This window comes from Elephantulus edwardii, unplaced genomic scaffold (genome assembly GCF_000299155.1).
Source record: "Elephantulus edwardii isolate Elephantulus edwardi_28Jun2011 unplaced genomic scaffold, EleEdw1.0 scaffold00022, whole genome shotgun sequence".
In the NCBI taxonomy this organism is placed as follows: domain Eukaryota; kingdom Metazoa; phylum Chordata; class Mammalia; order Macroscelidea; family Macroscelididae; genus Elephantulus; species Elephantulus edwardii.
Window position 1 is genome coordinate 21,469,617 of NW_006399772.1, and position 12,664 is coordinate 21,482,280.

General features: G+C 38.4%; 1 protein-coding gene across 1 annotated transcript in view; it reads left to right on the forward strand.

Annotated features, from left to right (window-relative positions):
• Nucleotides 1-7,072, forward strand: part of CAPZA2 (capping protein (actin filament) muscle Z-line, alpha 2) — a 54,945-nt gene extending 47,873 nt beyond the window's left edge. The window contains exons 8-10 of the mRNA XM_006882664.1: nucleotides 1,875-1,946; nucleotides 4,668-4,730; nucleotides 6,134-7,072. Of these exons, the coding sequence (XP_006882726.1) occupies nucleotides 1,875-1,946; nucleotides 4,668-4,730; nucleotides 6,134-6,274 (276 nt within the window). The 3' untranslated portion in view covers nucleotides 6,275-7,072. The remainder of the gene's footprint in view (nucleotides 1-1,874; nucleotides 1,947-4,667; nucleotides 4,731-6,133) is intronic.
• Nucleotides 7,073-12,664: the final 5,592 nt, after the last annotated feature.

The following is a 12,664-nucleotide window of genomic DNA, read 5'->3' on the forward strand; positions in this document are numbered from 1 at the left end:
GGGAAGACCCTCTATGAGATGGATTGATTCAGTGACTGGGGTAATCGGGATGGGTGTGTCAAGGGCAGTGCGGTTGGCGCAGGATAGAGCAGGGTTTAGAGCTGTTGTGCATAGGGTCGCTATGAGTCGGAAACGACTCGACGGCACATAACAACAACAACAACAATATTAGATGCTGCTGTTTGCTCTGCTCTTCATACAGCTGCTTCATCCAAGCATCTTCTGAGTTTGATTTGTGCAATTCTGTCTTCTGAGTTGGGTGAAATACAATATTCATGTGTATAAATATATATTTTTAAATATGTGTGTATGTTAACATAGATATATTATTTTTAAGTATCTTTTATACTCATTTTTTAAATAAAACTCACTAGAATCAAATTTCTTATGAGTTCAAGTTTAAAATAGAAAAACGATTGATAGTTGTGTTATTTGAAAATAAGTATATCAATAATTTAAAGGAAAATACTAATTTTTGTTTCTGTCGTGGTTCACTTATTTATTCAGTACATTCATTAATAAACTGTCTTGAATGGTATTGTCTACTAAAAGCTATAAACAAATAGAGATGAAATCAGATATTGCTGTTCCGTAATATGACTCCAGTATTTATTTTCAGTTGTATGACTGTCTCTTAGGTACTAGAGATTTTAAATTAAAAACATAGATTATTTTCAAATTAAACTGCCCAAGTTTGAATCTCAGCTCTGTTATTACTCATGTAACAACAGGAAGTCATTTTTCTGTTTGTTTACTCTTTGTTTTGAAAAAAAAAACACTCATAAATTCATTAATATGAGTTAAATTTTACATCATTCCATTCTGCCTCAGGTGAGGCCTTATTCCCGCTCACTGGGATCATCACAGCAGTTTCTAAAAGGGCCGTTCTGTTGGACCAGCATGCAGAGAGCATGGATTATATCTGGTTCACAGTTCTTACCCAGAACTTAGCATGGTGCCTAGCATATATTGTTTTATATATATATTTTGTTGTGGTGGTGGTGGTTGAATTGCGAGGAGCTTTGCCATTCCTTAATCTCTTTTTCACATTGCAATCAGAAACAATTCATTTCTCTTTTTCTATCAGTCTGGGTCATTTGCCTGCTTAAGACATTTTACTGGAACTGGCTACCTACCAGATGGTTCACATATATTTGCATGACACATAAGATTCAAAGTTGACTTGTCCCTTACTTGTGTATTCCTCTTTTTTCTCTCTCAGCATCACACATACAGTTCAGCTATACCTGCTTCCACTTCTTTCCATAATATGTTGTTCTCAAAGCTTAAAACACCCTGTATTCCTTGGTCCTACTCAATTTGGTAAACAATAATGCCTCTTTTCTGAAATATTTTTTTCATCCCTCAAAGATAGTCTGAAGTTTATGTTTACCTTAGCATGTTGCATTGAAATACAAAGTCAAGGAACTTGTTAAAGCTATGAAGAACCTTTAATAATAGCAGGTGTTTACAACAATCACTCAGTTAATGTTTGCATTAATTCATTTGCATTTGTGAAATAAATAATAGTGGTAAATACAAAAAAATAGCAGCAGCATGTGGGAGGGGTAATGGGGAATTCCGTTTTGAACATCTTGTGTTTAGGTACCCATGGACTGTGAGGTAGTGGACATTTCTACCTAAAGCAGTTAGATCGGTTAAAAGCATGCCTAGATGAAGTGCCAGGACTTCTAACTAATGTCCTTTCTAGACTGATGGTAGAAGAGTTGCTTGAGTTTAAAGGGCCCTAGAATACCACAGCGAAGTCTAAGCTGGAGCTGAAAGTGGAAGTCATCTACATTGATGTAATTGTTGAAGCCATGAGCATCTTGAGAATCCTGTAATACAGTTCCTATAATTTCTTTTTCTAACAGGTTCATTATTATGAAGATGGTAATGTTCAGCTAGTGAGTCATAAAGATATACAAGATTCCCTAACAGTGTCTGTAAGTACTTCATTCCAAAATAAAGTACACATTGGATTAGTACGTTTTTAAAATGAGAAGTATTTTGAATAATATTTCTGCTTCAGATTAATGAATTTTCAGAGACTAAACGTGGTAAGTAATTGGAATTCTGTAAATTTTTAGCAGCTTTGTTGTTGTTGTGAGCCATTGAGTAAATTTTATCTTACAGCTGCTTTATATGAGAACCAAGTAGAACTGGGTTTCCTATGCAGGTCAGCAGATCTTTTCCCATCGTGCCCCTAATAGGTTCAAACCACCAACATCTTTGTTAGCTTAATCATTATACCTCTAAATATGTTCAGTCAGATGTTACTTGTATACAAGAAACTTTCTTATACTTCCATATAAGAAGGCTATAATTGTCATCTTTTTAATTAGCACATACATGATTTATACTTTTGTGGTAAGTGGTCTCTTCTTGTAAAATAAATTTGTCCATAAAATTATTTGTGAGAGGAGGCTGTAGCAATTAAGCTTTACTATAGGAACTGCACTGAAGGCCTTGGCAACATGTTTCCCACTTGCAACCCTGGACACACTCACCAGTCTATGCCAGGAAATTTAGAGGACAGTTGTCTGGCCAACAGACTGGAAGAGATCCATATTGTTCCGATTCCCAAGGAAAAGTGACCCAAAAGAATGTGGAAATTATCAAACAGTGTCTTTAATATCACATGCAAGCAAAATATTGCTGAAGAGCATTAAAAAATGGCTAGAACACCACATGGACAGAACTGCCAGATGTTCAAGTTGGATTTAGAAGAGGCCATGACACCAGGGCTGTCATTGCTGATGTCAGAGGAATCTTGGCTGGAAGCAAAGAAAACGAGAAGAATGTCTGTTTGTGCTTTTTTGACTATGTAAAGATGTTTGACTATGTGGATCATAGCAAATTATGGCTATAATTGAGAAGAATGGGAATCCCAGAATACTTAATTGTGCTCATGTGAAACCTTATCTACACAAAGAGGCGATTGTGTGAACAGAGCAAGGGAACACAATATGGTTTAAAATTAGGAAAAGCGTACATTAGGGTTTTATCCTTTCTCCATACCTATTTATGTGAAGCAAATGATATGAGGAGTCTATGAATAAGAATTGACTCTGAAATCAGGATTAGAGAAAGACTCATCAGGCTTCATTATGCATATGATATAACCTTGCTGCTTGAGTGAGGGGGTCTTGAAGCACTTGCAGAGGATCAAAGACTGCAGCCTTCAATATGGATTGCATCTTAACATCAAGAAAACAAAAATCTTTGCCACTGGATTGATAGGCAACATCATGATAGATGGAGAAAAAGATTGAAACTATCAACAACTTCATCTTAGTTGGATCCACAATCAGGACACTTGGTACCAGCAGTCAGGAGATTATAAGACATATTCTACTTGTAAATTCTATAGTCAAGGACCTCTTCAAGATTGTTGATGAGGAATGATGTCAGTTTGAGGGCTAAGGTGCACCTGATTCAGGCCATTTTCTTTTCAGTCACTTGCTATGCATCTCAGAGGTAGACAGTTACCTAAGGATGAAAGAATAAATATGGTGTTGGAGAAGAAAATGAAATATCCCATGGACTGCCAGAAGAACAGACAGATAAGTCTTGCAGACGGTGTACCCAGAGTGCTCTTTGGAGGCAAAGTTAATAAAGTGTCACCTCACAGACTTTGGGCATGTTCCGAGGAGAGATTATTCCTTGCAGAAGGGATATCATGCTTGGAAAGGAGGAGGGATGTCAAAGGAGAGGAAGACCCTCAACCAGGTGAATTGACAGAGTGATTGCAGCAGTGGGCTTTAGTGTGTCAGATTTTGAGAATGGCTCAGCTTAAGACAGTTTAGATCTGTTGTTACAGGGTTATGCTTGACAGCAGTTAACTTTTTACAGACTGGGCAGCTAGCTGAAAGAGTTTGAATTCACCTGCTTTTCTGTGGGAGAAAGATGGACAGTCTCTCATGCCTTAAAAGATTTACACCCTCCAAACTCCATGGTGGGTCACCAGGAGTCATACTCACATCCATGCCAGTGAGTTAATGGGCGTCTGTGGCCCTAATTGTTTAGAAATGCATTTTGTGCTAAAGTGTTTGCATTACAATTTTTAGAAGAGAGGAGAAATTTTATAAAGTCACAAAATTAAGAATACTATTTTCTAGAAAGTCTTAACTTTCCATTAATTTTACTTTAAGGGCAAAGTAAAGGTAAAAAAAAATCCACAAAATACTTAAACTGTGGAATAAAAGCTAATCTTGAATTTTTAAATACACTCTTTCTTGTAGGTAATAAGTTGTTCACCTATCATTTTGGTGGTAGATTTTGTTCACTGGGGGCATCTGGTAGTCCATAGGGAGTTGTACTGCTAACCCAGAGACCATTGAACGTAGAATAACTCAACTTAGGGAGCTCTGGTGGCCTAGTGGCAAGAAGCTGCACTGCAATCCCAGAGGTACATGGTTCAAATCCACCAGATGCTCTGCCGAAGGAGGAGCAATATCCTCCTGTACCAGTCAGATCTGATTTGACGGTACATGCACACAAAATAATAAAAAATTAAAAAAATAAAAAAAAAAAATAAGTCAACTTATTTTCCAGAATTTCTATGATATGTATTAAATTATATTATAATTAACCATACATATATTGATATGCATTTTGAGAAATGATTAGTTTTAAATGACTTTTCATTTGCTTCCCCTCCCCAGAATGAGGTGCAAACAGCAAAAGAATTTATAAAGATCGTAGAAGCTGCAGAAAATGAATACCAGGTATGATTTTCAAATGAATTATATAACCTTGTGATGGACTTTTGATATTTATACTAATTTATGAGGAATAGCAATTAAATTTTAAGTATCAATTTTTCCAAGGCAAACTTGGGAAAGTAAATTTTAAAAAAGGACAGGTAAATTTAATTCAAGTAAGCTTGCTTATTTTACTAAGTTGTGGTACTGGAGAAGAGAGTTGAGGGTACCATGGACTGCTAGGGAAAAAAACAGATTCATCCAGGAAAGGGTTAAACTGGGTGGCTCCTTGGAGGCAAAGATTCTGAGGCTCTGTCTAACACACTTTGGACATGTTGTGAGGAGGGACCAGTCCTTGGAGAAGAACATCGTGCTTGGTAGGGTGGAGGGACAGCGCAGGAGGGGAAAGGCCTTCTATGAGGGGAATTGATTCAGTGACTGGGTAATCAGGATGGGTGTATTGGAGACAGTGCGATTGGCACAGGACAGAGCAGAGTTTAGGGCTGTCGTACATAGGGCCGCTATGAATCGCAGGTGACTCGACAGCACTTAACAACAACAACAGGAAGCTTATCGCAATGCTGAGATTGTGAGGATGGTGCGAGCCAGGGCCTGTTCTGATGTGTGTGCTAAAGGGCCACTGAGTTGGAATCTTCACCCAACAGGAGAAAGACTCGGTTTCAGGCAGCTGCAATTGCTTATTATTGAAGAGATATGCCAGATGTCGAATGTTTATAATTGGAAATTTTAACTTGGTGATTTCTGAACCATTTGGATTATATGTTATCTGCTCAGCTATTATTCTGTGCTCTACTTTTCATATTATCTAAACTACTCTCTTGAAATAAAGCATTTAATTTGTGAATTGGGCAAGTTTCTGCTGCTTGCAAACAGTAATGTATAAACTTGAACTTAGTGAAATAATAAAATGAGTTCTAAAGGAAAGCCTACTAATATTCAATATAATTGTTTTAGTTCATTAAATTTAATTATTCTGAATTGTAACCTTTCCATTTTACTTTAATCTGCTCTTGGAAGCATCTTTATTTTGAAACTGATAAAAGCGTTATTATTTAAAAGCAGTGAAACAAACTTTAAAGATGAGGTAGAAACCTTAAGGGGGCACTGAATTTATGTTGCTAGAGCAAGAACAATTTAGAAGAGTAAGAATGGTTGCATAACTCAGGACTTAATCCACATCATTGAATCATACATATAGTAATAGTTGAATTGGTATTTGTTTGCTGTGTATGGTCTCACCAAAAAAAATTAGTAAGTAAAAGCACTGAAAATTAAATATATAAAATAAGTCAATAAAAGCAGTGAAACATACTGCTTAAACAAAGGTTTTACAAAAAGCATTAGTGTGCTTATAAGTTGTTCCACTGCATTCATTCACTTTAATCTTCTAATTCAATTTTCCCCAGACTGCCATCAGTGAGAATTATCAGACCATGTCGGACACTACTTTCAAAGCCTTACGTCGACAGTTGCCCGTTACGCGCACGAAGATTGACTGGAACAAGATTCTTAGCTACAAGATCGGCAAAGAGATGCAGAATGCATAAGATGAACATTGCATGACTGGATCATTTTAGTGTCTTTGCGTTTATTAAAAAAAAAAGTATTGCAAAAGTATTCAGAACTGTCAAGCTGCCCAGTCAGATGGGCTGTTGCCATTTAAATCACTGTAATTAATTAGTTTGGTTAGAGCACAAAGCTTAGCTAATCAACCATTATTTTTCATTTCTGTTGTTCAGAAAGGATTGAAAATCAGTTTAGTTTAAATGTATTTTAATTTCTGTTAGACCTTTCTTTCTTCAGAGAAAGTGGTGATTTCTCTAGCTTAAGGTTAAAAGTTTTTGAACTATTTCAAAACTATTTTACTTACTGTAACCCTGAAATTACTGTCTTTTTGGCTTATGAAGAGGGTAACTTTTGATATTTGCCCAGTGATTTTTAATGGGGTCAATAATGGATATCTTAGTTTAAGGTGGTTGATGGATTTAGCCATATATGCTGCTAAAGAAATTGTCTACCTTTTCCCCTCACCTCTCCCATGTATGTAAGATTGAGATTTAGAGGGAAAACATTTTCTATATCAATTGTGTTTAAACCTTACAAGAAGGTTATTTAGCTGGCTTAGTGTTTAACTAAACTTTTTTTAAACAAGACCAAGGTCTAAGGCTGTTTTGAGATTCTGAAATTAAATGAAAATACTTGTTTCAGAAATGCATTTAATGCTTTTTTTTCTTGTGACAGTTACGCAAATTAGCTTGAATTTCATATGTCCCTGAGTTATTTTTATCATAAAGCCACAAATGTATTATAACAAGGCAAATTGTAATATATATAATCCTGAACTCATGACCATGTCTCAGTTGATTTTTTCTCTTGGATTGAAAAGTCCTGAAATTGAATGTGACATTAAAATGCAAATTTTCCTATTTATTTGGGTAGAAAAATCACATAACAGTGATCAGATACTATTTTAAAGGACTTTCTTTGGATAATGTGATTTTTAGCTGGTTGTAAATTAAACAAGCTGGGAATACATATGGTGTGCAGTAGCAGTCCAAAATGTTTCATATTCCTATGCATAATAAGCATGTTTGTAATATTTTAAAGAAACATTTATTGATGATACAGGAATTCCAAGCCTGTGATGAACATTAGTATTTTCTGTGGAGAGTGGGTGGATTTCTGGCTTCATTTAGTAAGGTATTGCTGAGATGAGAGTGAAATAGTTTTCTCACATAACCTCACAGATGCTTGGGGCTGGAATATTGTGTTTTGTTTTTTTTTAAAGACCACTTATTTACAATAAAATATTTCATTAGCTTGACTTGCATAGATTTTAAGCATTATTGCAACAAAATCATGTATTTCTTTTTAAAATCAGTGGTAGGCATTTAACAGTTTGGGAATATGTAATGTGAAGTCGTGACATTTTTAGTTACATTTTATTTTAAAATGCCTGTTTTGGGATTCCTAAAGAAGTTACTTGGTAAAGTTAGATATCTGCTATGTTTTTAAAAAGCCAGCAGTCTGGTAAGGATTCTGGACTGAGTATCAGATGAAGTTATGCTTCTTTAGATCGAGTGTGCTGATTGAGTTGTCATAAATGAGCATAACGTCAAATCCGTTCCTCTAGCTGTGTCTTATGATACAGAATATATCCTTTAAAACAGACACAGCTTTTTAAAGTGTTTGTATATGAACGGGAAGGTAGGTCAGTTTTTCCAAAACCAGGCTGAAACATTGCGACATCTGCATCCTTTATAGTCTAAAAATAGTATTTTATTCAAGTTGAAGGAAAATGGAAACCCATCATACCCTAAAGCAGACAGAATCAACAAGATTTACCAAGATTGTTGTTCTAAAATGTGCAGTGAAGAGAAATGTCAGGGATTTTGGGCTTGAGGAAGAGAAGAATTGGGGAAGATTCTGACAGGAGCAGATGGAGGGCGGTTAACCAAGTTTTAAGATTTCAAGAACAGTATCTTAGCTGTTAGATCAGAGAGCCAGAGGTACAGGAGTTGTCCTGGCTGGAAGAAAGGGAGAGTGAACCTGGGACATGGACAAAGCTAGGTGCTCATGCAAGATTCCAAAACCAAGCTTACTGCTATCGAGTCACTTCTGACTCCTAGCAACATCCGTGTTAAGGGAGGATCAGCTGAAGCCAAACTCCGTGAGGTCATTAGGCTTTTCTTCAGCCATACTGAACTGTGCTGGTGCAGACATAAAGAAATGATGGTTTGCTCAGAGAATTTGGCCACATGAAGAGAGAGCAAGGTTATAATGATTAGAATTCAAATAGGAAGGTAAGGACATGAGGAAGTTTCTGGGGCGTGCAAAGGGCTAACATATTTAACTGCTGACTAAAAGATTGGAATCCACCCTCAGGCACCACAGAAGAAAGGCCTGGTGATCTGTTTCTGTAAAACCCCCACGGAGCACATCTGATACCCATGAGGTCACCATGCAGTAGAATCAACTCAGACAGCTAAGAAGAACGAAGGAAGAGTGAAAAACTGGATTTGAGGTCTGTTTAGCACTCAGACAGACTAGAAGGGAGGAGTCGGGAATGCAGAACAGTTTAAGGAGTGGTACGCTCTGGCGTCCTGGTGGTGAGGAGTTGTGGTTGGCATCTAGGCTGCTCCTCAGGAGAAAGATGAGCAGTCTCCTCCCGTGGGATTTACAGCCTCCCAGTGTTTGCCTCTGATGGTAGATTTACAGCTACTGGAGGGTTAGCTATGAGTCAGTTTTGACCGTGGCACATGTAACAACAAACAACATGCTTAAGATTGGAATTTGGAGGGCCTGCCCTGACAAGTCAGGATCAGTACCAGCAGGAGCGTGATGAGCTGAGTCAGAACAAGGGGAAGTCGAGCAACATTGAGGCCTCACGTTGGAAAGATGTTTACATAGTGTTATTGCTGAGAATTACATGGAATTACATGCTTTGGCAAGTATGCTATTTTTCAGGACTGTCTTTGGATAAACATATTTATGGCCTAGATACGTGTGTGATAGGGATATTTTTAAAGTTCCTCATTTGTGATTTTGGAAGTGAAATATGCAGAAACAGTATTCATGTTCTGTAACCTGGAAGGAACAGTTTACTAGTGTTCTTGGAAATTGAGAATTTTAGGAAAGTTAAGACAGTTACTGGCAATTCTGTAACATTTCTGGGTATTCAAGTCCACCAGCAGGTGTTAAGGAGAAAAAGGAACAATCTCTTCTCGTGTGTTTTATAGTCTCCTCGTAACCTGCTAGAAAGTCATAGACCTGAAATATTCAGACTCTTTTTAAGTGAGCTTTGGGTTAATTTCATCCAGTCTTTGTTTTACACTTGTCTGGTGTTAGGTGCTGTCAAGTACGACTCATAGTGACCCTATGAACAGAAGATCTGAATCCTATCTTGCACCATCCTTACACTTCCTGATACACAAGAGCCTATTGCAACAGTTACCGTGTCAGTCCACCTGGTTGAGAGTCTTCCACTCCTTCAGTGACCCCACCCCCACCCTTCCAAGCATCATGTCCTTCTCCTAGGAATAGCAACTCCTAGCAATATGCCAGAAGTATGTGAGGTGAAGACTCATCATTCTTGCATCCAAAGAGTGCTACAGCTGCACCTTCTCCAAGACATATTTGTTCTTTTGGCCATTCATGGGATGTTCAGTGCTCTTCTCCAAAACCACAAACTCAAAGGCATCAATTCTTCTGTCTTCTCTATTCATTGTCTAGCTCTCAGTTGCATAGCTAGTGATTAGAAAAATTATGACCTGAATCAGATGCACCTTAGTCCTCAAACTGACATCATTCCTCTTCAATAATTTGGAGACGTCCCTAACTGCAGACTTTCCCAATACAAGATGTCTTGATTTCCGGACTGCTGGTACCAAGTCTGTTAATTGTGGTTCCAAATAAGATGAAGTTGTTGACAGTAACCATATTGAAAATAATACCATCTGTTTTTATTCTTTTGCGTTTGGGGTTACTGGAAAGTTAACAGTTTTTCACACAATCTGGAAAGAAGGCATACAATAATAATCAAATCAGCCACTCTTAAACAGGTTAAATCTTTACTTACTAGCTTGTGAATGTGAGTGGATGAATTGAGAGCACTCTAGTTAGCAGAAAACTGTTGAGAAAATAAAGTGGGGATATTTTAGAAGATTGATGACTTCCTGGAACATGTCAAATTCCCAGCTCTTAAATAAATTTCCAGTGTTCTTGTTCAAGGATACCCCTCCAAGACTTGCTGATGACAGTAACACACATTTCCTCTCAGCCTTCATATTTTCTGCTGCAGATTGTGGACTTCGCAGAATCTGGAACCTTCCATCCAGACTTGTACCTGAGACAGCAGCTAGTGTCCTGTGTCCAAATGTGTACTGGGGAGAAGAACCAAAGCATTCTGGCTCTTCAGTATAGCAGACACTCCAAGAAGAGGAATTCTTTCAACATTCACAGGAAAACATGGATCAGTGTTCAGGACATAGAAAGTTTCTCAAGTGAAGTAAAGACAGCCAGCCTGCCCATCTATGCTCATTTCCCCCCTCCAGGTATTCACGCAGGGAAAAGTGAAAGGAAATAAACCCCATGACAAAGCCTTGTAATGACAAAACAGTAGAAATATCCAGGAACATAAAAAATAATGAGAATGTGGTGTGTTCATATAATTGGGATAGTGTGCCACTGAACAATTCGCAGACTTCATGTGGCAACATACTATGTACATCTTGAGAGGAAGAAAAAACTCATTTTGTGAAAACATGAGCAGAGTATATATAAGTATTACATTTTAAAAGGATGTCTGAGGGACACAAGAATGAGGTTGAGGACCACATGTTTCTGAAGGAGCCATGGTGACATAGTCTATATGGAGTGGCACTGTTAACCCAAAGGCCATGCCTCTTTGGTGGTTCAAATCCACCTATAGCTCCTTGGGGAAAAGATAGGCAGTCTCCTCCCTTGCTATTTACAGCCTCAGAAACCCTATGGCTGATCAGCTACAAGTTGGTTTGAACTCAATGGCAAAAAGTTGAGTTTTTGAGAATAATGGTGTTGTGTGCCATTGAATTGATTCTGAGTCACTGCCACCTGACATGATAAAATAAGGCTGCCCCATTGGGTATTTCAGGTTAAAATCTTCAGGGAAGCAGGAACACTAGGTCTTTTCTTCCATGGGGCCACTGGAAGGTTTGAACCACCAAACTCCCTGTTAGCAGCCCAGAACTCTTTGGGGAACAGTGTAGAAAGATGTAATTATGTTTGTTTTAAAAGAGCAAGGGTCATGTGGGGATGATTATTTCTGACTTACCAACTTCACAAAGGAGGAACTGTCCCTTTCACTAGCATCAATAATATAAAACCAATTCCCATGATGTCAGACATGTCTCGCATGCTACTGTACCTCTTCCTACTCATCGTAATACTAATATTACTGCTTTGCTGGGCCCCAAATCCCATGTGATAGCTCAGAGACCACACAGAACCATATTGGGGAAGTCAAAAGTTTCTAATCCAGATTAATAACAATACTGTCAAGACAGCTCCCAAAATGTGCACACAGGCACCTCAGCCTTGAACCTCACAGCTTCAGGCCAATGTTCCCAAGTTCTCAGTCCTGCCAGTATTGGCTCTGCTGCCCCAAAGTCCCACCTCATGTGAGATCTCCAGTTTGGCCATAGGCGTGGCTGCTGTATGTGTAGCTGGAGCTTGAAGGGCGTCCTACATTCTCTTGCTTCTTGTTCAGTGGCTCCAGAGGATCTGTCTGCCTTGCACCACTTGCTTGCTCAATGCAGTGGTGAGACTAGTCAATCCTCTCGTAGATTGTTGAGACTGGTCAATCCCCTTGTAGAGTGATAGACGGCCAGTCCCCTTGTGGACAGGCTAACACACCCCATTCGTGTATTTCCATCCATCCATCTATATAACAAAGTCAAATAATTACTAGTAGAAGTCACTGAAAGATAAACTCCACAGTTTGTAAATGTTACTGAAACTGGATAAGTATCCCGTGGCATTGTTTGTGGTTCTGCCCACACTCAAACTCATCGCCATTGAGTTATGGCTAATAGCTGACCCACCATTGGGTTTCCAAGCTGTAAATCACATGGAAGGAGGTTACCCATCTGCTCCTCTTGGAGCCACTGGTGAATCTGAACCTCTAGAGAGTTGCAGCATTTGGGTGATCAGTGCAACTCTGCAAGGACTACCAGTCTATGCCACAAGAAAATATGTGAGACAAAACGTCAAAATTCTATTTGTTTTCCTGGCAGTCTGTGGTATTGTCAACACCTTGCCAGCACCACAACTCAAAGGCATCAATTCTTCTGCCATCCTTAGTCAATATCCAACTCTATGATGCATAGCAAGTCATTGCAAAGACCAGGGCCTGGATTTGGCATACTTGCACATGGTACAAACTGAAAGAAGACTGAAAG